Below are 27,671 nucleotides of genomic sequence, written 5' to 3' on the forward strand. Positions count from 1 at the left end.
TTATTCACAGCTCTTTGGTTTAACTGTCATCCAAAATTGTTGCTCTATTCTAACCATCTTTTTAAAGATATGCTATGAAATGAAGTTCCAAGTTATTGGGTAACATAAAGCAGAGAATCAAAGGGAAGCACTTAGAAGAGAGGGTAGAACCGAGTTCATTGTTCCCTTTTATGTGACTGAAGAATGGGAAAGACAAGTTACACGTGTGACCCACCCTCCCCTCCTAGCACCAGCCCCACAACTACTGGCTGGTGATACTGAGCCTTTGGGCTTTGTTGGAGGTGCCTTTGGGATTCTACCTCCTTGGCAGTTGCTCTAAGGTTCCAGGGAACTTCGAGGAAATGGCTTACTGTGCGTTATAGAGTGTTGTTGCAGGGCACACTGCAAGGAAAGTCTGCTTCTGCGATGAGTGTAGTCACAGGATTTCACCCACTGCTTAAGAGATCAGAGCTGACACATCACCATCTCTTGAGGGTGGATTTCCTTGTCTGCTTGGTACTTACTGACCAGTCTGTAGAGCTAACAGCCTACCTGCTTGAGGCTTCACACTCAGAGCTACCTGCCTGAGGCTTCACACTCAGAGCTACCTGCCTGGGGCTTCACATTCAGAGCTACTTTTAGTTTCTAGTTTCTCAGAGCTACAGGGACAGTTTTGCTGAAATGTGTGCTTATGAGAGGCTGATGATCTCAGTTTGGGCCTTCTTCCAGCTCTGCCTCACCACATAGCTTCATTACCACGCTCCACCCGTGCAGGACTACTGGTTCCTTTTTGCACTTTACTTAATTTTCTCCATCACTGTTTCTGAATGTGCTAGCTGTTGAAAAGACAATCACTGTGAAAGGTGGTACCGAGGAGTATTTAAATCTGGCAAGAACAACCTGCTTTCTAGCTTTGAAGGTGGAACAAGCTGTGGTAGGCAGCAGAGGCAGATCTGGTCTCCATGGAAACATCATCCCAATGTCAGAGACTTGCTGCAGGATGAAGCATACTCAGAAGACTTGGGTAGATGGGAAAGCAACGGTGATTCTGACTCTCGTGTAATGGGAATGTGTTATCTTTGCACCTCCCCAAGTGTAGTACATGAGATACTGTTGCCCAGTCATTGACAGGCCTGGCTCTGGAGCCAGCTTGCTTGGGGGGTCAGTTTCTACCTCATGATACAGTTGTGACAACTTTAAAAACTTTAAATGGGCTGGGCTATATTAAATGCTAAGTAAGTGCCATTAGTTCTATGAAAAATTATAAATGAGACATTATCTTCTCTAATCGGTCATAAAACCTCCTGCCACACATGTAACATGTGGTTTTATAAACCCTGTTGGGATTTTTACTCATTTATCTTTTTAGTTTAGAGGATATCGGTGATTGGACAATGGATGTTGCACATTCAAGGCAAGCACTGTACCACTGAGTTGCCCCAGCCCTTTTTACATTGTATTTTGAGTCAGGGTTTCACTCACAATGGTCTAGGATGGCCCTGAACCACTGTGTAGGTCTTCTGCTTATACCAGAAGGCTCAGCCCAAGTGCTGAAGAAGAAATTATTTCACTCAAGAAAAACAATTGATTTAGAGGGCTCCTACAGGATTGATTCTTTCGAGCAGATGATACCCACTCCCCGCCACACCCACCCACCACCACCATCCCTGCTAATGTCTTAGTGGTTGGACATGAGAATGCTTCTTTTATGGAGAGTGCAGAGGGAAGTAACCTCGTGAACAGTTACAATAGTCTGGGTGCATCCGGGTACTTTATCATCCTGTTTGCCACAGTCTTTAGGTGAGTCCTGAGGATGTATCTGTATGATTGGATTTGGTAACAGCCATACAATGCCCTACAAGGGTAAGAGGAGAGTGGAAATGTCAAGCAATGTCCATTGTCATTGACCCATACAAGCACCATGCCTATTCTGCTTTGCAGCCTGCCCTTTGTGGAATGAGTATGCCTGAAGGCAAGCGCTTTCTGTTACTGTGGAGTCTGTTAGACTCAAAAGGGCTTTGATGTAGGCAAAGAGAAAGATGACTGAACAAAATCTGAAATTCAGGTGTTCCTCTCTAGCTTATGTAGTCTGATTAGACTGATACACTCTAGTTCCATTTATGATTGATAAAAGCCCAGAACCTTTAAACTGGACTTTCTTGCCCTGGCATGGTCAGCAATATATATATATATATATATATATATATATATATATATATATATATATATATGCTGTCCTGTGCATTTTAGATGCTAGTAGCACCTATCCTTCAGTCACCACTATAAAACAATGTCTGTAGGCATTAGTCAGTGTCCCCTGGGGACCATAATCAACCACTTGTCTAAATAACCATGTCAGTGTGGCACTTAAAGGGACCCTGTCTCATCTCACTGCAGTTGCCTCATGCTCATAAGACCGAAAGCTGGCAGGCACTGTTCTCCGTTCAGTTCCCACTACCTCCTCCCATAGCTTGGCCAGCCACAGCAGCTCGAGCTTGGGAACCCTCTGGACTGTCTTCCATTGTCTTTGTCAAGGGCCTTCTGTTCCTCTACAGGTCTCTGGCCTACTTCCCCTTGCCTCTCTGGGGTTGGGTAGGGGGAGTACAGGCATGATGTCATCTGCCTTCCCAAGAAGGGTGGAACAAAGGCCTGGGTCTCCAGGGACAGTTCCGTCATCCTCATCTGGGCCACTGGGTAGACCCTCCCTCCCTCCTTGTTGCTTCTGAAGTGCTCGCTGTTCTGCACACACTCCTTTAGAGCATGACACATCAGCTGGCCTGCTGCTGTGTGTCTGCCCTTCCTCAATCATTGTCCAGTCCTTCGGTGGAATCTTTGCCGTTTTCAGTGGTGGTAGTGACAGCCTGTGGAGCTCAGAGTCTTTGGTTTATCTAGTACTTTTCCTCAGCCTGAAACTGGGGGAAAGGCATGTACAGGATTTCTCTTTCTTTTCTTTCCTTCCCCTTTCCTAGAGCTTCTGAGGCATACACTGAAGCTCTGGGGAGCCTCCTTAACACGAATTTGGAAACCTTTGAGTTCAGTTTTCTCTGCTGCCACCATTGACCTCTCTGTGACTTCCGTGGGAGTGGGGGGTGGGGTTGAGCTGTAACTCTGGGGCAGGATTCCTTCTGCATCTGAATGTGAAAGAAGCTAGCAATTTTTCTTTAATGTAGGAATCACCCAAAGGGACAGTGGTGGGCTGTGGAACATACTGCATTTGTTTATTGAGAAATATTTGAATCTAAGCAGGTTTTCATTTTGATCTTATTCTCTTGATAGAGTGTGGTAGCGACTTTGAACCTCAAACCCTTCATTAATAGCCTGGGATATTCATCACGGGTTCTGTTAAAGACATTTTCCACTTTCTTGTAACATATACAAGAAAATTTGTATTTATTTGTTTAGTTGGTTTTTTCAATACAGAGTTTCTCTGTAGCCTTCTCTGCCCTGGAACTTGCTCAGTAAATCAGGCTGGCCTTGAACTTATAGAGAGCCGCCTATTTCTGCCTCCTGAATGCTGGGATTAAAGGTGTGCACCACCACTGCCAAGCAAGAAACTATAATTTTTTAAAGAAACTAGTAAGTCCTAAATATATCTAATCAGGAATTATTAGCTTTGGGGGGTACATTCTAGAAATATCCCTAATTTGATGTGTCTCTGTACTCTGTTCTGAACTACTTTTTCAAAGCAGTCAAACTTTAAGCAAACAACAACAAAAATTAGGCTTGAGTTGTGGTGGTAAGGTTGCCATCCATCATGATGATTGTGAGATGAATAATGCATGTGATCTCAACCTGTGATGGTGTTACTAGCATAACTCCTTTTGCAGGCTGCAGTATGCCCTTAGCTGCCTTTTCTTCTTTCCCCCAGTCCTACTCTTCCTGGTACTTTGTTTCTGGTTCGTCCTTGTCCCTGAAGAAGGCCTCTTTCTGAGTGGCTGGATTGCTGCATAGGTAAAGGCTGGTCATCAAGGGCCTGCTAACTGCAGCAGGAGGCCCAGGGTCTTGGCAGGTACCTGGCTTGGAGTGTGACAGTACAAGCTTGTCTAGCCTTGTCTCTGACTCACTGTCTTACTGTGGTAGGTGGGATGGAGGCTTCAGCACAGCCTTCCGGATTCAGGACTGTTTGCTGTCCCCCTGGCCAGTCTAGGAACCCAGTACCCACTGACCACATACCTATCTGTAGGAATGAGATTTACATACTACCTGATAGTTTTTTCAATACAGCAGTGTTGTAAACATGGACAGTATATGGGACTTCCGCTCTGGTGGAACCAGAGATAGGGTATATAAATGGCAGTTGTTTAGTTCTGTATCCTGCAGTCAGGAAATGGGGTGGCTCCTGTGGATGCCTCTTGAAGGTCTTCAGCAACCCCATGAGAGCATCCTGCAAAAACAGTTTGGGAGCCTATTTGTGGGTGACTCAAAGGGCCAGTTCTAGGAGTTCGTTTTCAGATGTGAGTTAGACAAAGTCTGGATTGCTGAGGCTTAAAAAACTTAATACTGTTTTCCAGATGCCTTGAATTTTCAGTGATTGTACTCTGAATTGTATACCAGTAGGTTCCTTTTCAGTGAGGAGTTAAAATTTTGATTGGAGATGATCATTGTGTGCTTAATCTGTAGAAGACACTGAAGGTAGTCTCAGTGTATTGTCAGAACATTGGGCCCTGAATGTACCTTCCTGTTGACTGGACACTTTACCATGTTACCTGTTTTCTCTGTTGTCACAGTACATGTGACTGAATCTCTGAATATCCGGTGGTCTCTGGCCTTGATTCACAGTCATGAGTAAATTTACCTTGTCAGGTATTATCTTGGCTTTTGTAGTGAGGGAAGCAGTTTCCTGCTGTCTCCCAAGTTTCTGTGCCCCGTACTCTTTCATGTACTGTGTAGTACTTGCACTACACTCACCTTTGGGGGAACACTAGATAAGTATGTCACCAGAAGCTCTGTAGTCAAATTGATAGACTACATGCTATCATCTGCTGGATTCTGCTGCCTGCAAGCCTGGGAGTTGACTTGTGCAAGGGTTGTCCAAATCTCAACATTCCTAGAAGGAAGAGCTAAGTGGAGGTTTCGTTTGAGTTTAGTTTTGCTGATGTCTTCTTGTTGTGTGGGCTCTTGGGCTTTGCTGGCTTATACCTGCTGCTGCCCCTGCTGGGTTGGTGGTAAAGTGAGTTCTTTGCTTACAGATGAGCGTGAAGCAGTACAGAAGAAGACCTTCACCAAATGGGTCAACTCCCACCTTGCTCGGGTGTCCTGCCGAATCACTGACCTGTACACTGACCTTCGAGATGGACGGATGCTCATCAAGCTGCTGGAGGTCCTCTCTGGAGAGAGGCTGGTAAGCAACTATTAAATGGAAAAACATTTTTGAAGAAGCAAATGTGAGCTTGTCTCCTGGTAAATTCTGCAATTAAGAATGTTTTCTGGAGGAGAATCTTGATAAGTGAGATAAACACATTGATTCTGGGTGATGTTATTGAACTGTAATAATGTAGCTTTGTTTTTGAGACGCCTGCCTCCTTTGTAGGGAAGATCCTAGCTGATTGTGCTATTAAGGCAGAGTGCTAGCAACAGAAGGGCCAGGCTTGGATGGGCTCTGAGATGAATCTGCCGCTTACATGAGATCATGGAAGGAGTTTTAAATTTATGTCTTACTGATGATGATTCTTTGGAAAATTTGAGCTGCCATCTCAAGGTGGCAAGGACTGAATCTGGTGGCCTCTGGCAGTTTTTTTTTTTTTTTTTTTTTTTCCCTGTTCCTGCTTTCCTTATGTTTTGGGGGTGATATTACATGCTGATGCTGTGTCATCTCCTTAGGAACGGAGATAAATTCACCCTTCTCTTCTCTTCTGGGCAGGAAATTGTTAGTCTACAGTGAAAACTGTGTCCTAGTAATGTGACTTTTGAAGCTTAAGCCACTCATTGACTGGCCCAGCAGGTGAAAGCACACGCTCTGCTTTCCACCAGAGCTCATGTAGTTCTGTAAATGGTGGCGTATCTGAGCCAGGCTGGTGCCCGTGGATAGAGCCCCACGTCTGTACTGATGTCACCAGGAAAATGTGATACCAGTAGTTGATGGGGCTGCCAAAAAAGTCCCATATTTAACTTGATGTCCACCCTATAACTTGACAGCTGCAGTGGGTCTTTTGCAGATCAATCTACACCTCTGACTACTGGTGAGAGACTAGGGTATTACCTTCCTCTTTTAGGAGTCTGTGAACAGAATTGCATCTCGAAACCTCAATAGAAATGAAAGTGATATTTTTTTTTCTCCATGTCCCTCTGGTCAAGAACAGAGTCTTGCCTTCAGAAGGTGGTCAGGCCTCTTCTCATCTTTATTGTGTCTGTCCAGGTGTGTAGGTGTTAATGCTTCATTTTTTGTTGAGAGTTTATAGGTCAGACTAGATAATAATCCTCTGTGCAGATGGCTGCAAGAAGGTGGTGCTTTTGTGGGACAGTGGTCTCCTGTTGGGAGGCAACAGAACAGTTGTTGATTGATTTCTTGCAATGAGACTTGTTTTACAACCTAGGTGAAAGTTACTGTGATACGTGTCTTACAGAAATATAATCTTTATAACCAGTCCTTTTTCTGTCTGTCAGACTTTCCCCCTTCTTCATTTAATCCTGTAAATTTATTTTTTTTTATGCTTTGATGATAGCTTTGACAGAATAATAAAAGGTCACACAGATAGGGATTGGTTTGAACATTTAATTTTGTCCTAGCACAGTTCAGTCTTTTTAGGTTGTGTGAAGTAAAATGTTTACCTTTTCATACCCACAGCTCAGGAAGACTGATGGTGGTGATAGTGTCCATGATTGGGGCCCCATTGACCTTTATCTAAGCAGGGAAAACAAAATAGCAACTAGCAAAGTATAATTTTTGTGTGTCAGTAAATCCTCCTTTGGTATTTGCTGTTAGCAGTAAGTTTTTGCCTTTTTTGCTTTCTTTTTTGTGAGACAGGGTCTTTTGCTGTGGCCCAGGCTGACTTTGGGGCTCCTAACAATCCTCCTTCCTCAAGTTCCCAAAAGCGGAGATTACAGTGTATAGAACTATACCCATCTCTGTCACACACACACACACACACACACACACACACACACCCCTTTTTTTCAATGACTCAAAAACCTAGGAGAATAGGGATTAAGAATGGAAGATGCCCACTATCTCAACCATCTTAGGTAGTTAGTGTCAGAGATTTTGTTTTCTTTGATAATCCATTCCTAACAGCCATCTTGACTATAGACTGGGCAGTCTAATTGCTCATATTCAAAAAGTAAGAAGCCTATATACAGTGAGGTAAAACTCCTATTTCTTTGGTCATGGTCTCTATTTCTGGAAGAGACACAAACCATATTCTGTCCTTGGCTCCTGAGGCTGTTAGACTTCACTGTACCCCAAAGGATTCCTCCATATTCAGATTCCAAAGCTGATTAAATGATTATTAGTTCTGGTGTTAGTTAATGTCCAAGCTCACTGTGCAGTCAGCCAATTAACTCAGTCTATGCTAGTTTCCAGCACCTTCAATCTAAAACCTGGGATAACACATCTGCAGTCTAGTCTCAGTTACTAAGTGATTTAGTCTTAGTTCTTACAACCAGCTCAGAGGGGATAGTAGATACATGTTTCAGTGACTAGAATATACAAACTTTATTAATGAAGCTTTGGATCATTTTGCAGAGGGGAGTTTTCTGTATGTATGTATTTTTACTAAGTGAACCTGAAAAAGATTCAGATCCAGAACATACCTGGATTTAGCCTAATAAAAGGAATTAGATACGTTTCAGAGGTTTCAGGTAGCCCTCTGCCTTGCTTGATTCTGACCTTGTTGGGAAGAGAAATTTCCACCTGTAGTCTTGGCCCTACATGCTAGATATCCAGAAGTGTTCTCCCCTTACTTGACTCAGGTATGTCTAGCCATGGAGCAATAAGACTTACTTACTGGGAATCAGTTAATGAGAAATAAAAGCATGCCTTTCTGGTGTTTTGTTAGAAATCGCAGAAGACTATAACTCTTCATGAAGGTCTTATTTCAAAATTGTATTAAAAATATAGACTGCTGTTTACTCTAGCATCATCTTAGCCAGAAAAAACATAAACACAGAACCTCTGTCCACCACTTGGTTAACTGGACTTGATCTTAAGGCCAGATGAGATTGAGACTAAAAGTGTGGAGGCTTGCCCACCATATAATCAGCACAGTGTCATTAGGCTTGCACTTAAATGGTGAATCAATGCCTATGATTCCAACCCTTCCAGGCAGGCCCCTTTGACAAAGAAGAATTTTAGGGAAGATAGCCAGTTTTTTGCCTTGCTGCTGCCAGGTGTAGCTCCCCTCTGACTAAGAGCAAGTCTTTCCAGAGATCTGGGGCTTCTCCAGTGCCTGCTGTTTTCAATCACAGATGTCGTTAGGTTTCAATTGCCTGATGTTTACTGATTTTGCCTTAATGTTTTGTTGTCTTACTCCATTAATCAGTCTCTTAGAAGAAAAATCAACCAAAAAAAAAAGTTTAGGTGTTAAAAAAATGTTTAGGTGTTTTGTTTTGTTCTGTTGGTTTTACAGCCAATGATTCCAGAACAGCTTGAGCTAAGTAGAAGAGGTAAGGTTTACCATGAGATTTGTTAAGCCTTAAATCCCACATTGAACTGTTTAGAATGAACTTTTGTTTTTCCTCTCTTTTCTTCCAAGGTCTCTGTTAAGTGATAATACCAGCATGTATTGTTTGTTGAGACAGAGTTTTGTGGACCAATCATAGAGCTGGGCTCTTTTTCTAAGTACTTTGTTTTGAACAATCAGCCATGGAAGAACTCATACTCCCATTGATTTGCCATCTACTTATATAAATGTGGAAAGTGAAATAATAGTGAGAGGAACCATATACTAAAGTGCCAGTAGAATGGTACCAAAGCCCTGGAATTAGGAAGAGAAAAGGAAGGAGCCCTTTGGGTTAAGTGTCCCAGAATCTTAGTAGGAATTGAGGCTCAGTTGGACCCTGGAGAACTGGCTCAGGTTAAGCAGCCAGAGGCCATGATGTCAGATTTAGCTTGGAAGAAAGCATTCTCTAATGCTCACACTGAGAACAAAGGTTCTTTGGGTTCTGTCAGAGGACTCTACAGTTGGGCAAGTGTCCTGTTTAGTTGGAGTTCCCTAAAAATACACGTTTACTTTTATTTATGTGTATGGGTGTTTGAATGTCTATCTCCGTGCCATGTCTGTGTGGTGCCTGTGGAGGCCAGAAGAGGGCATCAGAACTGGAGTTACAGATGGTTTTGAGCTGCCATGTGGGTGCTGGGAACTGAACCTGGCTCCTCTAGAAGGGCAGGCAGTACTCTTGATTAACCCCTAAGCTGGCTTTCTAGCCCTGGGAGAGTGTGTGGGTTTTAGGAGTTTATAAACTGTTGAGGGTAGGGCCCTTATCTGCTCTGACTTTAGAACTCTTCTGAATCAGTTCATTGTTTGATAGGTAGGGAAGAATTTGCAGACAGAGTTTGGCTTTATGTGTATAGTCAGTAGATGTGTTTTCTCTTTGGAGACATGGTCTCACTACAGCTACAGCTCAGGTTGGCCTCAAGTACTCCATCTTACAGCCACAGCCACAGCCACAGTTGTGCAATATCATGTTTTCCTTTGTGGGTGGGTGGGGCATACATCTATGAGTAATACAAGTGTTGGTTGCACAGATTTCCTGAGCCATTTAGTATCTTTTCTGGCTTCCTCTTCACTTGATCAGGTCATCAGGCACTTAAAATTTACCTTGCATGATCAAGTCTTCTGCTCTGCAGTACCTAGCTTGTGTTCTATAGCTGGAAGTGACTTCAGTGACCACTGAATTCAATGTCTTTGCTTTGAAGATGTTATAACTCAGGAATTGAGACAGTATCCAGGCCAAGCAGGTATGTGTGTGGTGATGCAGACTAAGGTATTTTTTAGGTCTGGGGCTCTCTGTGTCCTCCATCTCCGTTCTGCTCTCTAAATAGCTTCAAGTTCATTTGGGTCTCTGTGGAGAAAAGAGAGGAGGGAATTACTAAGGGGGGATAGTTGGCTTAAGCCTCCTTCCTTCACTGAATACCCTGCCAGGAATCCTTTCTGTGTCCTCTTCTGTTTAAAATAGAAATCAGACTAGTTCCAGGAAGTATTTGTTCTTTCCACCTCTAGACTCTTGACAGCAAGCCCTGCCATCATCATGTATTCCATAGTGTGTAAATCCTGATGCATTGCAAAGAGCACTTGTCTACCATGTTTAAGGCCCTGGGTTCAGTCTCTGCATACAAAAAGTAAGTACGCTGCATGGGCAGTTGGCAGAGTTAGGGGCCTGAGAGGGAGCACCCACCCCATTCTTTGCTCTCAAAAGGTCTTGCGTCCATGCAGGGAAGGAGAGTTAGCCCATGACTACACTGATTCTCAGAGTTGGGGCTTGACCTAGTGACTCTGATGGGCAATTAGAATTATATTTTCAGGTCCTCATGTTTGCTCACTCCATGATTCTTTCTCTTTTGGAATCTGATGGAAGATGGATCTGGAGTAGGGACAATAATAATTGGTGTTATTTGGGACAAGAAGAGATATCCTGGAAGGAGAAACAGGAAAAACAGCAGCATAAGTTATAAATAAATGAACAAACAATGTGAGTTGTGAAGGGAAGTTGTGAAATTGATTTAAGTAAGGTCGGTGAAAACTGACATTTCCTTAAGAGGACCCACCAACCTGCCTGCCTGCCTGCCTAGGCTACTTGGATCTGAGCCCCATGAAACTGATGTCTATCCATCCACTGAATGGCAGTTGAGACTGTCCAATCAATAATCATACAGGACATAAATGTATGTGTTGCCATGGGAATAGTCCCATGCCATCCTAGAAATCTGATAATAATCAGTGAAGGCAAGATGGTAGGCTCCTCTCCTTGGCAGAGCCAGCCACTCTCGAGGGGCAGCTTGAGAGATACACCCCTACCCTATCCCTTTGTGTTCAGTTTTTGTCATTAGTTTCTTACTCCTTTTGAGAATGTAAAGCATAATAATATATAAATAGCTCTTAAAACTATTTGCCAGATGAGAACTGAGTCCTTACCATTCACATGGGCATGCATACCACTCTTGTTTGTATTCTGTGTTCTTAGGTAACATAAACGTACTAGTTAGCTGGAGAGATTATCCCCTTGACAATAAAAGGATAAGAATAATAGTTTTCCCTCAGTCATGGCTTTTGTGAGGAATTGAATATGATTAGCCACAAACCACCACAGAGAGTAGTAGTACATGTAGTAGTGCCCAGTAAATGGCAGCTAAGAAGTTTCTCATGTTGGAACCCATATAATTAGGTGAAATCATTGTCACCTCTTGAGAATAATTTATTGTTCCCTCAATTTGTCTGAGTACTGTTATAGGCAGAATGTCTCTGTGTCCTGGCAGCCACTCCAAATCACCACACAGAGACTTAATATTAACTATATATGCCTGGCTGCTATCTTAGGCTTGTTTCCAGCCAGCTCTTATAACTTAAATTAACCCATATTTTTTTATCTACCCTCTGCCACGTGGCAGGACCTTCTTTCAACATAGCACCTCAATCTTGTTTCTCTCTTTGTCTCTCCCAACTCCTGAGACTCCTAGTCTGGCTCTCCCTCCTAGTCCCTGCCTGCCCAGCTGTATGCCAGCTAGCTCTTTATTAACCAAGGAGAGTAATGCATATGTACAATGTACAAAAGTTGTTCCATAGCATTACCCTTTTTGTCTAATTAAAAAGGAAGGTTTTAACTTTAACATAATAAAATTATATATAACTAAAACAGTTATGAAGTAAAAATTACAGTTAAAATATCCAGTCCATTTGTATTTGGCAAATTTAGAGAAAATATTCTATTATTCATCTTGTCTTTGTGAGTCTAAAGTTTTATACCTAATTTACCTTTTATCATAACTAAGGAAAACTTAACTGTGACTATCTAGTCTTCAACTCCATCAAAGACCTCAGAAGGGTGAAATGTTACCTCACCACAAGGACATCAGGCTGCCTAGACAGTCACCCTCGGTTCTTCTATGACACTGGGACATCCAACTTTCATCTTCAGGCCCAGCGTATCTGACAGACTTCTGAGAAGCAGCGATTTTGAAGGACTGTCCTACCTTGTCTTGGCAAAATTTGGCAGTCACTTTCTTTTGTGTCCTTCCAGTTCAGTTTAGACAGTATTCTGTCAGCAGTTGAGGCAAGGGAGTCTTTCCCTCCCAAATGGCTAGCTTCTGCCATAAAGAAAGCAAAGTCCATACGAAGTTTCTTTGATGCCCATTGTTATGGTGAAGGTCCCACGAAAGCCCTCTCCCCCATCTCCCTCCAAACCCTGCTACATCTCAGAAAGCTTGCCAAATGATGGCCCCTCTCCCAGAGATACTCAGGACCACTCCCATAGAGTATTTAAACTGTCCCCCAGAGAACAGACTGTGGTGTTTCTGATCTCTCTTGAGATGTTGGATCACCTGGGCCATTTGTTTTCACTGGTGTCTGCTCTGAAAATACATATAAACTTTTAAAGGTAACATACATATCTGTATTAGTACAAGTGTAGACTGTTGTACACAAGTTAGCCAAGTTAGCCAAAGATGATTTTTTTTTGTTTTATGTTGGAGCAGGTAAAATATACATTACATTGTAAAGTGAGTTTTCTTCCCACCAGCCTGGTCCCAGAGCTGCCTCAGTCCCAAATGAACGTACAAATGCTATATTATTTATGAAACTGTTGGCCATTTGGCTAAGGTTTCTTATTTGCTAGCTCAGTCTTAAATATTAACACATTTCCTATAAATCCATGTATTTCCACGTGGTCTTGGCTTACCAGACCTGCAGCTCCTTTGCTTGCTTCATGATGATGGCTGGCTCAGCATCTCCACAAAGAAGAGCAAAGAGTGATTTCCTGTTTGTCCCTGTTAATATTCTGATTCTGCCCAGCTATGTCACTTCCTGCCTGGCCAATCAGTCAATCAGTGTTTTATTCATTAACCAATAAGAGAAGCATATACTACTGCTTCCCCAGGACCTCTGAACATCTGATCTCTGCCGTTTGGTTTTCAGGTTTTGTAGGTTTTTTTTTAAGGTTTATTTCTTTATATCTGTAGTCAGAATTTTCAGGGAGTCTTCTTTAATCAAACTTGATCATCTTTAATCTGGAATGAGTCCACAGCCTCTCATTTCCTGTGGAAATAAAAGCATAACCTCTCTTCCCAAAGCAACACACCTTTTCACTTCTGTTTTGAATTCAAGATATTTTTAAAAATACATAGGTTGGTTTAATCTAGCAGTTTCAATAATCCAGTGTTTAACAGTTATGGCTTGTTTATTAGTAGTCAAACAATTTAAAGACAACACAGTAACTCAGGAGCCAGACTCCTGAGTATTTCCCATCTTCATGTGGCCTTTTCTTTTCACTTCCTTTTTAAGGACTTTATTATTTCTAAAGTTTTTTATATCTATGACTGTATATACCCTTTCTCTCCCAAGACTATGTACATTGTAAAACACAAACACACTGTAACCCATTTAGGTTTTTTCCTTCTGGATTTGTCTTTACTAAGCATCTGTAACCTTTTCTGTCTGCATGACCAAAACCCCAAATCTGCCATGTTGGGTTCTCTAGAAGAGCAGCCAGTGTTCTTAACTACTAAGTTATCTCTTGAGCTCCCCTAGTAACATTGTGTGTGTATGTGTGTGCGCGTGCGAGAGAGAGAGAGAGAGAGAGAGAGAGAGAGAGAGAGAGAGAGAGAGAGAGAGAGAATAAATTATAAATTTTTGGCAAGAATGTTCAAAATGTTCCCCTTCCAATGGCTTCTTTTCCATGTTGACATAATTGTAAAATGAACAGATATTTGAGGTATTTAGATACCTTGTCCCTTCCCCCTCTCCTCCTTGTTTCTTTCTTTTCCATACCTTCTTACTTGTTCCCTTCTCTAGCCTCATAAAACTACCACTCTGAAATTCTCCTGATTTCTCCCATTTTCATCTTAAGTCAATCTTAGGAAATGACCCAGCCCAGAGCAACCTGTTGTTACATTTAAAATGGTCAATTGATCCTCACCAATGCCTTTGTGGATGGCAGCAGTAGCACCGAGACTCCGTGAAATTGGACCAAATGAGTGCACACAAATTTCAGTTTGGTTTTGGCGGGATAGCACACAGGCTGAGCATGTGTGATTCAGGGTAGTCCTCAGGAGTGGTCTCTGCATGCTGGATAAACTGTCTCTACCTCTGTTCTCTCTTTCTAGCCTAAACCCACAAAGGGACGGATGCGCATCCACTGTCTGGAGAATGTAGACAAGGCCCTTCAGTTCCTGAAGGAGCAGAGAGTCCATCTTGAGAACATGGGTTCCCATGACATTGTGGATGGGAATCACCGGCTGACCCTCGGCCTCATCTGGACCATCATTCTACGATTCCAGGTAAGGAGCTTTGCTAAGGAGGCTGCCAGCTTAAAGAACTTAGCCTAGCTCTCCACACATGAGCTTCCTATCCACAGGGCCCCCGAGAGAGACCAGGCTGCTGCCATTCTGGAGGAATGTCAGAGCCACCATGTTCTGCATTTCAGTGCCCATGACAGGCTTGGCTTTCCTGTCAGAGAGGACTCAGTGACATGGGGTTCCTACTGCTTCCCCGGGACCTCTGAACATCTGACCTCTGCCGTTTGGTTTTCAGTTACAAAAGTCAAGCAATGTGACTGGTGCTGGGCACTTCTAGGATGTCCAGACTTCACTGAATTGTGGCCTTGAAGGCTAGGGGCTCCATTTTTACTTTCTTATGTTCCTTTGGGTGTGAAGGAGCAATTTTCAGGAGGAAAGAGCTGAAAGTCTATGTGTTTGAATGGGTGATGATTAATGTGATGGACTGCTTCTGTGTATAGAAGCCTCCTGTGAGAAAGCACTCTCAAGGTCATTTTGTGCAACTCCCTTGAGCCTTGTTTGTGTAGGGTTCAGTTCAGGCTGCCTTGGGTGAGCACAGGCGCACAGTGTTAGGGAGAGGCACCTCAGTTTAGGCCTGGCTCAGTCTCCAAGCACAAGTTTTGTGCTCAGGCTCTTGAATTACCATTTGAAGTGTTGGGAAAACTTTGTACCCTGGTGTCAGGTTACTCTACAAACATCCCCCAGCAGTCCTGCCTCCCGCATGACTGTGTCCTTGTGCTTTCCCTCCTGTTTTCACCTTTTGGTAAAGAACTGTTGATTTTTCTGAGTAAGGAAAAATTTCACCCAAAGGGGAAGGAAAGAGAAATCAAAAATCAAATTTTAACTGTCATAGTTTTCCTGTTCAAACTCTGAGACTGTCCTTCCATCACTGTTGCCGTTCTGAGATTAAGCTTCAGTGTAACAGTGCTCTGGATATCTCTGTGTGTGGAGAGAGTGTTACAGCGGGAGACCATCCCCTGCCTTCATGGCTGCTGCCATTGAGAAAACATCTCCATAATTCAGATTCCCAGGGCCCAGTCCCAGCTATTCTAATTAAATAGGCTTATTGAATTATTATTGAAGATGCCATCTATTGCTTTGGCCTGTGGTGATGAGAACATTTCCATGTGGCCCCTTGCCAGCAGGTGAGTACCCATGTCAGGCACACAAAGCCATTTGCAGAATTGTCAGAGTGAACTGCATTGAGTGATGTTGACTGTGAGTGTGCTGTTTCTGTACTTGAGCCTATACAGAAATTGAGAAGCAAGACTGCTGGCACTAGTACATTGTCTACAGTTTTGGTAGCTGACATTGTGCAGTTCCTTTCACTAGCTTTAATGAATCATTACTTGTATTCCCACCCCTTGTCCCAAATTCAGTTATAGGGAAGAAAAAACCACAAAAGACAATTGGGAGCATTTATCATATAACTGATAGGTGCCTCTTAGCCCAACAACTAAGATTTTGAGTGGACATGGTAGAACTTGTTCAGTTTGACCTTTATGCTATTAGACCAGGCTTTATGTCTGATGTTGAGCTTGTTTGTGAACTTAGAGAGAGTGTGGAAGCATAGCATTCAATCAGGTCTGTCTTTGAGTTCAGGTCAGTTTTCAGGAGTACACATTTAGTGCCTCAGCAAAATATTTCTTTTTTGGTTTCTCTGAGAAACCATGAAGCTAGCTTGCAGTTGGAAAGATGGGCCATACATGATCTTAATAGGTGCTAGGGAGGCATTCAGGTGACCAATGAGTCATCCCTTTGGCTTTGTAGAATAGGAAACCTAGTTCCTGAGGATTCTGAGGTGAACCTGACAGTTCTTACATTTAGAGCAGATAGTCTGCAGGATGAGACTTCAGTCTGTTTTATATAAATATAAACATAATCCTCGGTGCCTGTCAGGACAGTAACTTGGGTGTTTGTCTCCTATTTCTTTTTAAACTTTAGATCCAGGATATCAGTGTGGAGACTGAAGATAACAAAGAGAAAAAGTCTGCCAAGGATGCATTGCTGCTGTGGTGCCAGATGAAGACAGCTGGGTGAGTGTGAACTCAAAAGGGCACTGAGCATCTCCCAGGATTATGTTCCCCTGTGGTCATGAATCAAAGGTGTCGACAAGTATCTTTTCCATGGCTCCCATTGAGAAGTCTTGTGAACACGTAGACAATTGGTGTGTTGGCTGTCAGAATTGAAGGAGTTCTGGTTTATACTTGGAGCCTGTCATTTTCTTAATCAGTTCTTTTTATCAGAAAGCTCCACACACCATTATATCTTAATTATAAAATTCTGGAAACATTTCTAAGAGTCACTTAGAAACATTCTTTTTAAAATGCATTTGGGTGTTTTTCTGCCATTTGGAGAGCATTGCACAGCAAACTTAGAAATAGTTATTATGTAAACCTGTCCTAGTTTTCCAGTTTTCCTTGTAGTCTTTCACTGAAACCCAATTTGGAGATCCTTTATAGCACTGTGACTTTTGTGGCTTATTAACATTTTGTATATTTAGCTAGTACTAATCCTTTAAAGTATCCCTAGAAAAGTGGCTCAGCACTTAGGAGCACCCAGTGCTTTCCCAGAGGACCCAGGTTCTGTTCCCAGCACCCACAGCAGGTGGCTCAAGACTGCTGGAACTCCAGCTCCTTCCATCTTCTGTGAGCACTTTCATGCACATGGTACATATAAACTCACAGACACACACATACATGTAAATAAAAGTGAATAAATACTTTTAAGTCCTGTAAAGTGCTGATGAAATTATTTTAGCATTCTTGATTCTTAATGAGAACAAGTTCTTTTTTTTTTTTAACTGAAAAAAAAAATTTAACTTTTAATTTTAACCAACCAAATTGCATTCAAGAATGTCTCTGAACTGAACAAACATGAAAAATTCTCCTTTTGAAGAAAACAAGAGTTCTTATCAGCCCCTTGCTCGAGATCTATGACAAAAATAGCCCATTTCTGAGGTGCCTCTGTCCCTCAAATTTCTCATCCCCAGGCAGGGCTGGGAATGGTGAGGGCCCTGTGCCCTCCTCCCATCGTGCCAGGAGAGAACCAGTTCTTTATCACCGTAATTGGTTGGATAGCTTAGTGGGTTAAGGGCACTTGCCATAAAGGCACTTGTTATCCAGCCTGATGACCTTAGTTAGATTCTAGGGACCCACATGGTGGAATGAGAGAATTCATTCCCGCAAGTATCCTCCGCTCCCCCCCCAAAAAAAAGAAACGACCCAATCCGATAGATAAATGTAAAAAATTTCAAAAAGGAAAAAACTCTAGCTACCCATAGGTGTAAACAATGAATGTTAAGCATGAAAAACATAGTTTATAGCCCAGCAGTTCTCAGCCTTCCTAATGCTGCAACCCTTTAATACAGTTCCTTGTGTTGTAGTGACTCCAACCATAAAATCATTTTTGTTGCCACTTCATAACTGTAATTTTGCTACTGTTGTGAATTATAATTAATATAAGCATCTGGTATGCAGGATATCTGTTATCTAACTCCCAACAGATTGAGAACACTGTTATAACCTAATAAGCAGATGAAAGCTACAGATACAAAGTTACTATCGATTAATGTGATGCAAAATAGCCAACTCATTAGAGGTGGATTTCAAACAGAAAAATTTTCTAGGAATGTTCTAATTTCAGAAAACATCAATTCAATTAAGCACTGTACGTAAAAAAGAGAGCTGGTTATTACATGGCCAGGCAGTCCTGGCAAGCTTTGTCCTGGTGGTATATGAATTCAGATCCCAGTGAAATGGGCCCTGAAGCCCTGGCAGATAGAATACAAAGCTACAAGAAGCAAAAAGCTATAGACTCGGTCAAGATCATGGACACTTTTTCCTGAGTAAGAATAATGTTGTAGATTTAGAACATAGTTCACATTTTTTATGGAATTGAATTAACAAGTAGATGTAAAGACACGCAGCTGTCTATTTTATTTTTATTTCATAGCAATTTGATTTTAAGGGGACATAGGCTCAGACTTCATTGTCCTTACTGATAGATGACCTTGAGTTTACAGTGAATACAGCCTTTTCTCTTAAGCTTTGCTCTTGTGCCCTGTCTTTGGCAGGTACCCCAATGTCAACATCCACAATTTCACCACTAGCTGGAGGGATGGCATGGCCTTCAATGCTCTGATACACAAACACCGGTAAGTCTGAAGAAAGCATGTGTAACCATTTTTCTATGGCAGATCTAGAAGAGTTGTAGTATCTCCTATCTGTGGCTTAGATACTGCCCATAATGGAAATTCCTGCATTCATAGGGAGATGTGTGAGTTCATTCCATTATCTTTCTTTTGCCTGATAAACTTTAAAGGTAATTATTTTAAAATGAGTCTCTGGTGATTCCATGATGCTGTAATTTTACCCCATTAAGTATTTTAGCATTTCTGGAACAATTATCATGTCTCATTAGACACTTGAATTATTTCCAAGGTATAATGTTTTTTGGTGTTCCACTGTCATTTTGTATAGGCCAGATCTGATAGATTTTGATAAACTGAAGAAATCCAATGCACACTACAATCTACAGAATGCATTTAACCTCGCAGAGCAGCACCTTGGCCTCACTAAACTGTTAGATCCTGAAGGTAAGGACCCTAGATGTGAAAGATTAATGTAAAGTCTTGTGTTGGTGTGCTCTCTGTGTACAGCACAGCTTGAGAAGGATCAAAGGAAGAGGAGCTTTAAAATTCACGTATGGCAGTTAGTTAGATTTGTAGGATGGGTTACATTTGACAAGGCTTCGAAAGACGGATCTGAGAGAGGGTCATGGGCAAAGGTAAAGAACCAGAAAAGAAGGCATCTTTGAGGGTTGAGGGATTCTGTGGGAATGGTGTAGAGAACACCCCTAGGAAGGAGGTTGGCCTGCATTTTACAGGCTAAAGTCTAGCAGGCAGTAGGGTGTCAGTGGAGATTCTTGGCACCTGTGCTCACAGAGAGAACGTAGCATAGGCACTCAGTGAATGCTTTTTGACTGATGCTCACGGGAATGCAGAGATTTAGAACAAGGGCACTCTTAGGGTGCTGGAGCTTAAATAAGGAAAGGAATATGTGAGTGGGTATGACAGTAGCAGTTTTTCTTATGACTGACTATCTTATCTGTGTGGAGTTGATAGGAAGTATCTGGATCCCAGCAGTAGCCAAAGCTTGCTATAGATGACTAAGCTGACCTCTCTGGGGAAGTCTATAAAATCTTCGTTTCTAGGTCCCAGCACAATGTGGAATTATAGAAGAACTTTTTCTAATTTTGAGAAATACTTAAAATATATTAGGATTATTTGGTTTGCAATTCTAGAGGCTTATAGATTCTCTCAGCTGTAAGCAAATATTATAGACAAAAATGTGTGTGAAAGTTTAAAGTTGTTATAAATATAGAATAGGAAGTTGAACTCTCCAAGGGCATCTTAATGTCATGAGGCTGCCAAGCTGGTTTCTTTCTATTCTCCAGTGCATAAGATTTACTACAGGAAGTCAAGATAAAATTATCTTTGCGCTAACCCATTAACTGATTTCTTGATGTAAACAGGAAGCTAAAATTCCTTGAGCTATGATCAGTCTTAAACCCTTCCTTGCTGTGAGAATGTTTTCCTTAGGTCTAGCCTTTTGTATTTTTACAAGGAGCCTCTTACTTCTATGTGTCTTATGTTTAATCTGTCCTAGGTTGTTATTCATTTGCTTCCATACTCAGTAAATATACTTTGACCATACATTTACAGGACAATTTTTGTAGGCAAAAATCATGAGTAAATAATACCTTGTAGAAGGCAGATTGTGTATCCATACAGCAGGTCCCAAGGCAGGAAGAAGACAGTAATTTAGACACAGGAATGGGAAATACCCGTGTAACCCCGGAGCTGCTCCTTTTGAGCCAGACAGTGAGTGTGGGTAGAGGTCATTTCAGGCAAAGGGTAGTTGTGAGGAATGTGGAGTATCAGAAAGTAGGGGCACATATGAAAAATGGTGAAGACACATATTCTGCTGTGGAATTAGAAACATCTGGAGTAATGCTTACTTAGAAAAAAACCTGATAACTATTTGAAGGAAGAATGGGGAAAGCAAAGAAAAGCTACAGCAAGATAAAAAGAGTTAAAGGGACCATGCTTCCCTCACTGAAGGGCACTTTTGTGTTTGTCCTTCGAGATGGTCAGCTTGAGTTAAGTGAGTGGGGTGACAGGGAAATGGGGTGACTACAGTGAGGGCGTCAGTTTGAGGTTTGTTTATGTGAACAGGAGGGCCTGAACTGTGACATTAAGAATTCTGTCACTAGCTCGATATGGGTAAAAGGAGACAAAGATGTTCAGAGATGAGTGTGCCATAGGCCGAGATGGGATGTCTAACCACAACACGTGATAGGAGAATTTTCAAAGAATAAGAAGTCTCTGGGCTGTTAAGTACTGTTAGACAGTTGTTCCAGCTTGCTTCTGCTGCCCTGGTGGTTGCATGGTGAGTGGCACTCTGAGCAAAGTCCTCTGGTTACAGATATCAGCGTGGACCATCCTGATGAGAAGTCTATCATCACGTATGTGGTGACCTACTACCACTACTTCTCTAAGATGAAGGCCTTGGCTGTTGAAGGAAAGCGGATTGGGAAGGTGAGCTTCCATGAGTGTAGTAGCTTGTAAACATAACTAGTGACCTCCCTGCTCTGCCTTTGAGTCCTTCTTCCTCTGTGGGCTCTACTTTGCCAGGAGTAAGCAGCACTTCATTGTGGCCTCTGTGAGTGGCAGGAACAAGGTAGAATCCTCGTCTTTCCAAAGGGTAATAAGATGTAGAGGAATTGCTGCAATCTCTGGAAAGGAAATTTGGGAGGGGAGGCGGGATTTCAGACAGGAACCTCTTTGATCATCCTTTATGGAAGTTGACTGTTGAAAATTTAACTAAATTGGCTCTGTTGTGGTCATGAAATCCTACTCACCATGATTTAACAAGCCTTGGTCTCAGGTCTTTTTCATCTCATATGGGTAAAGTTCACCTGCTCCTGTTTGGTTTGTTCATTTTTGTTTTGTTCTCCTCCCTGCACCCCAATCCAGAGGTGTCTTTGCTTTTCTGAAGTCATCATAGTGTTTCCCTTGAGGTAGGGTGACTTCAGAACCAGTTCAGTTGACTTAGGCTGTCAATGCTCACAGGTAATAGGGTCTGGGTCCCATTTGCGCTGAAGTGAAAAGGCTTCTGCCAGAAACAGAACTATGGGAAGGCTAGTCATCTAGTGTGTGCGTTTCACATGGAAACATCTGCAGCATGTTTTCCTTGACTGGTGACATGTGGGTATCGGTTTCCTAACCTTTCATTACAGGTGCTTGACAATGCTATTGAAACAGAGAAGATGATAGAGAAGTATGAGTCACTTGCCTCTGACCTTCTGGAGTGGATTGAACAAACCATCATTATTCTGAATAATCGCAAATTTGCAAATTCACTGGTTGGGGTCCAGCAGCAGCTTCAGGCATTCAACACTTACCGCACAGTGGAGAAACCACCTAAGTAAGAGGCAGATTGTAATGCATTGTCATTAATATGGGAGGAGAGATGGCAGCAGCCAAAGGACACCTGTTTTCTGACTTCTGTAATGGCTTCTGACTTCTGTACTGTCCTGTTTTCCTCCTTGCCTGAGTTCTAGTTGCTGAAACTTCTTATACATTATGTGTCCCCTGAGCTCTTTGTAGTGGACTGTATCATTGGTACACGGGATATGTGAGAACCTAGGGTTGGCCCAAGTCCTTAGTCCCTTCTCTAAAACCCTCACATTGAATGTTTTCAAAATTCTACTTTGAGATTTTAGAAAAGTAGCACAGAGAAGCTAGGTGTGGTTGTACATGCCTGAAATCCCAGCACTTAGAGCACCAAGTGCGGAGGATCCTGAGTTCAGGGATACTTGGACTATATATCAAGATCTCGTCTCAGAAAAAAAGAAAAGCTAATATATATATTGGTATAATGTATGTTATAAAACCCTGGGTGGGTCTGAGAAAATAAGCTATAAAAAGTATGTGGTAGCATTAATATTGTGTTAGATAAAGACAATCATTGCATATCAGTTGAGATCAAGTTTTGTTACCTAAAAAGTTTTTTTTTCTTTTTCAAGTGTGTATGTGATGTACACACCCATGTGTGTTTGGAAACGCACATCTGTGTCCATGCTCAGAGGCCAGAGGAGGGTGTCTGGTGTCCTGCTCTATTGCTTTGCTTTACTCACTTAGGACAGGATATCTCAATGAACCATAAACTAAGCTAGCAGTAATCCTTGTGCTGTGTATCATTGTTACCCTCCTGCTAGGTCGTCAACATAGCTGTGTCAGCTTTAATGCAGGTACTAGAGATCTGAGCTCTACTTCTTATGCACAGCGAGTACTCTTAACCTGCTGAGCCCATTCTCCAAACACTTTTGTGTAATTTTTAAGTTAATATTTTAACATAATTATTTGAGTAAGGATTACAGACTTTATTTCTTGTTTATTACCAAAGTCCTTTTATTTCTTCTGAAAATTCAGGTGTGAATTCTTTGAGGGAGGTCTCTGAAACCCACTGAACATTTAGGTTAGATATTTGAAATAACTATTGGTGATCTATTCATCCACCTCTCTGAATGAAGTAAATCCATTGTCATGGGGCATTGGTTCCTTCCTAAAGCTGTGACCCTTTAATACATGTTGTGATGACCCCCAACCATAAAATTACTCTCATTGCTACTTCATAGCTCTATTTTTGCTGTTGTTGTTAATCATAATGTAAATACCTGATGCACAAGATATCTGATATGCTTAACTCCCAAGGGGTTGCAATCCACAGATTGAGAAGCACTGGTCTAGGCGATTAATGATAGTAGTACTCTGTGCCCCTGATGCCCTCAAATATAAAAACAGCCAACAGCCAGCCACAAAACGATGCCGCAGTGCAGTCCAAAGTTCATTAGGACCAATTGCCAACCTGTTGCTGTTTCACTAATATAAACTTTATATAAAAAATCAAGCCAGAGATAGGTAGATTTAAAATTTCATGACTGTGTGAAATAGGTATAGGTTTTTCTCTAACAAATGAATTTTTGTTCTTGAAGGAACAAGGTATAGTAATGATTATGGCTGGTTCTCTCTACTCAGGTTTACTGAGAAGGGGAACTTGGAGGTGCTGCTTTTCACAATTCAGAGCAAGATGAGAGCTAATAATCAGAAGGTCTACATGCCCCGGGAAGGGAAGCTCATCTCTGACATCAACAAGGTGAAACTAAACCACGTGGTCATATTTTGGTTCTCTGCCTGATTATTTAAGAGTGCAGAAAAATGCACTCACAGCATCCTTCACTGTTGTTGCTAGGGATAGCAGAAGGTCCAACAAAGAGTTCTGGTAGGTCAGTCCACTGGAGCTCTGTCAGCAGCCTTGGCACAGTGTTTACTTTGTTATCCAGATACTCAGTTTAAGCCCTCATCTGTGTGAAGCTGTCAACTCAGACATCTTCACAGGCCATAGAGGGGAACTGGAATCTTGGTTCCATGTGCTTGGCGTCTCTGCAGATCATGGGCTTTGGGTACTGTTTGCCTCCATCAGACAGGCTGTCAGACCAGCTATTTCCACTGTGGTGCCTGGTATGCCAACAAGTATAAATTTGTACTGTGGTATTATTTACAAATGAAATTAGAAAAAGCTAGAATTCACTTCATTTGCACACAGAATCCTATGAGCATTCAATGTTTGGAATTTTTTTTAAAAACATGAAGTTAGACATTTTCAGGAATGAATTGCATGTGGGCAGTCAGTCAGAATTTTGAAAGAAAAATTCATGCTTGTGAGTTTTTTTTTTTAATGCAGCATGAGTAAGAAATTCCTACTATATTTGTCCTACGAAAGTCAATTTATGTTTTTCAGGTCAGAGTTAGTTACAAGTTATAGTTGTATTGCTCCTTATCCTAAAACTGTTTTTTGTTCCAAGCTTATGACACAGGATCCTTTGGCTTTGATAAGAGAATGTTCCCTAAAGCTATGTTGAGAGAGAAAAAACATATTTTTCTCAAGGGTAGAAACAGGGTTTCCCTTTCAAGTTCTTTGATCCTTTGAACAAATACCTAGCTGTTGCTATAAGCCAAGGCTAGTTCCTTGAACACTGTAGGAAACCATGCTTTTTTTCTCCACTTCTGCAGGCCTGGGAAAGACTGGAAAAAGCCGAACACGAGCGAGAACTGGCTCTGCGGAATGAGCTCATAAGGCAGGAAAAACTGGAACAGCTCGCCCGCAGATTCGATCGAAAGGCAGCTATGAGGGAGACATGGCTGAGCGAAAACCAGCGTCTGGTGTCTCAGGTTCTGTCCATATTACTAACACAGATTTTTCTGAAGTAGTCAAGGAACACTGACCCTCCCCAAGAGGCCTAGGAGCACAGGGCAGCATTCGCCAATATCCGCTGTTGTGGAGTTGCTGGCCAGTAACTTTTTATTTCCCATAAAGAAGATATTTAAAATTTCTGATATTCTTCATAGACTTGGAAGGAGCTCGAGCAGTTTGTTCAGGGTCATTGAGTGTATGAATCATTCATATTCCTGTAAGCTTTTAAAGTCCCCCTTGCTCTTTTCCATCAACATTTGACCAGCCAGCCCCATAAGGCAATGAAATACAAAAGCAGCCTTTTTCCCTAGGCCTGACAAATTCCCACCTGAGTCAGTATCTTAAGTCAGGTATTGGGTATGAATCAGGCTCCGCTGTAAAATTAGAGGTTGCTGATGTGTTTGTTTGTGGAGTTTTTAAGGATCCTAGGGAAGTGAGAAATCAATGAAGTAGGAGACTCCAAAGGCAGAGTTGGCTTGTGTACTGTGTCTGTATCATCCCCACCCCAAAATCCCACCCCTTCTGATTAGATAACTTAACTTATTTTCATTCTATTTCTCTGTAGGACAATTTTGGATTTGACCTTCCTGCAGTTGAAGCCGCCACCAAAAAACATGAGGCCATTGAGACTGACATTGCTGCATATGAAGAACGTGTTCAGGCTGTGGTGGCCGTGGCCAGGGAACTTGAAGCAGAGAACTACCATGACATCAAGCGCATTACAGCGAGGAAGGACAATGTCATCCGGCTCTGGGAATACTTGCTGGAATTGCTCAGGGCCAGGAGACAGCGTCTTGAGATGAACCTGGGGCTGCAAAAGATATTCCAGGAAATGCTTTACATTATGGACTGGATGGATGAAATGAAGGTAACATTTGACTCAAAGAAAATAGGGAGGGGCAGAGCTGCTTCAGCCAGACCTTTCCTGTGTGGGAATCACACATCAGGGTCCTTTGTCAGATGCCCACATCTGCAAAGTCAGAGTGAGGCTACATTGCTCACAAGCTCACAAGCTAAATGAGATGAGCCCTTCAGAAAAGCTGTAACAAAGACCACTTCATAGCCAAGACCTGTCGGCAGTGACTTAGATCTACCTTAAATATATTCCAATGGAGAGAATCAAATTGTGATTTTTTTTTTTTATTTTGTTTTTTTCACTGTTAACTATGTATTAGTAGTACTTGTACTTTTTAGGACCATGTATGCAGATGGGAGAGCTCACAAGCCGTGAGCCAGGAAGTCAAACTCCAGATCTTTCATGCTATTTTGCTCTATCTCCTTTGAACCACCCTACATGATCTTTTTATGGAGCTAATATGTCAGTCTGCCTCCTGGCCATTCAGAAATTGGGAGTGTGGTAAAATGGTACAGGTTGGTAGGAAGTTGAATGGTAATGGCTGCCATGCTGCTTTGTGCTTTCCTCCTCTGTTGTTGGCAGCCTGAGCCTGTTGGTATCTTCTGATGCAAACCATAGAACATCATCTTTATTGGCAGTTCTTGAACTGAAAGGCTTTTATCCTTGAGAACAGAAGAGAATGCTATTTAGACTATTCTCTTTTCTCTCAGAATACTGTGTTCTTTGCATGGGAGAACTCTGTCTCTGAGGGTTAGTCTTCATCTGTGTCTAACTTCTTGAGCTGTGGTGACAGAGAGACAAGGTCAGCTGATAACTATCAATTTCCCTCTGCTATTGTCACACATTTACAGTGTTCTAAGGTTTGATTTTTGACCTCTTAAAAAAGAAATGTTCTTAAAGTTTGGCAAAGAAGTGATTTTCATTTTATAAATCATGATATGCATCCTATAATTCAGTTAACATAGTTTTCTGGAGAAATGATAAGAGTGAAATAGAAATTTTATTGCAAGCAATGTGAGATGGTAGACCGGAGAAAAATTGGCAGGTTGAATAAAGAACAAGAAAATTTCAATGAATTTCAAAATGATGATGTTGTACCTAACTATAGTCTCCTTACTGGATAAAGAGGTGACACCTGACTGTGGTCTCCTTGTTGGTTATAGACGTGGCACCTGACTGTGGTCTCCTTGTTGGTTATAGATGTGGCACCTGACCATGGTCTTCTTGTTGGGTTGTGGATGTGGCACCTGGCATGGTCTTCTTGTTGGGTTGTAGATGTGGCACCTGGCCATGGTCTCCTTACTGGTTAAATAAGTAGTATACAGAATATGTAGATTCTCATATTGGTTACATAGCTAGCATAAAGGCATGCCAATCAGCTCTTGGGGAAGCGGGGGGGGGGGGGGGGGGGGGGGGGGGGTCCCTTTCTGTTCTGTGCTTTTTAATGTGAATTTCATTTGTTTTTGCTAAGGTGGATGGTCCTAAGTTATTGTGTCTCTCTTGATATAGGTCTCCTGTTTGTTTTGTTCTGACTTACTTGGCATTGTCTTGTCTAAAGGTGGCCATTGGCAAACCAGAGGGAAGGTACACCGAGGATGCTGAATCTGCTTGTTCAAAGATGATGATGCACTGAATTGAAAGCTGTATTCACACATGTGACTCTATTGCCATTTGTGCACAGGTGCTATTGCTATCTCAAGACTATGGCAAACACTTGCTTGGTGTAGAAGACCTGTTACAGAAGCATGCCCTGGTTGAAGCAGACATTGCAATCCAAGCAGAGCGTGTAAGAGGTGTGAATGCCTCTGCCCAGAAGTTTGCAACAGATGGGGAAGGTAAGAATGGGCTATACTAAGCATTATTTCCTCGACAATGGAAATAAGTCTCTGTGGAGTACAAACCTTGTATGTGGCAACAGGTCTTTGGAGTTACTGTCACACTGTTGTAGGTTTCTGGGCAGATTGTTTGCTTACAGGTTATAATGTGTGTAGCATAGTGGTTTTCAGCACTGTCTTTTTCTGAAATAGATGTTTTCCTTCAGTACTGAAATGCTAATTGGTTTTGAGAGCTTTGGCATCTAGCAGTGAAAGTGCTG

The 27,671-nt window shown here is 42.0% G+C and overlaps 1 protein-coding gene across 6 annotated transcripts in view; it reads left to right on the forward strand.

Annotated features, from left to right (window-relative positions):
• Positions 1–27,671, forward strand: part of Sptbn1 (spectrin beta, non-erythrocytic 1) — a 158,585-nt gene that overhangs the window by 89,415 nt on the left and 41,499 nt on the right. For 5 of the 6 annotated variants that reach the window (XM_027387933.2, XM_027387934.2, XM_027387935.1 and 2 more), the window contains 11 exons: positions 5,169–5,320; positions 14,231–14,404; positions 16,346–16,437; positions 18,477–18,557; positions 18,883–18,998; positions 20,890–21,002; positions 21,704–21,891; positions 23,505–23,622; positions 24,540–24,698; positions 25,286–25,588; positions 27,258–27,411. In XM_027387933.2, the coding sequence (XP_027243734.1) occupies positions 5,169–5,320; positions 14,231–14,404; positions 16,346–16,437; positions 18,477–18,557; positions 18,883–18,998; positions 20,890–21,002; positions 21,704–21,891; positions 23,505–23,622; positions 24,540–24,698; positions 25,286–25,588; positions 27,258–27,411 (1,650 nt within the window). The remainder of the gene's footprint in view (positions 1–5,168; positions 5,321–14,230; positions 14,405–16,345; positions 16,438–18,476; positions 18,558–18,882; positions 18,999–20,889; positions 21,003–21,703; positions 21,892–23,504; positions 23,623–24,539; positions 24,699–25,285; positions 25,589–27,257; positions 27,412–27,671) is intronic. The other variant, XM_027387937.2, reaches the window with a different exon arrangement.

The sequence above is a fragment of the Cricetulus griseus genome, assembly GCF_003668045.3.
Source record: "Cricetulus griseus strain 17A/GY chromosome 1 unlocalized genomic scaffold, alternate assembly CriGri-PICRH-1.0 chr1_1, whole genome shotgun sequence".
NCBI classification, from domain to species: Eukaryota; Metazoa; Chordata; class Mammalia; order Rodentia; family Cricetidae; genus Cricetulus; species Cricetulus griseus.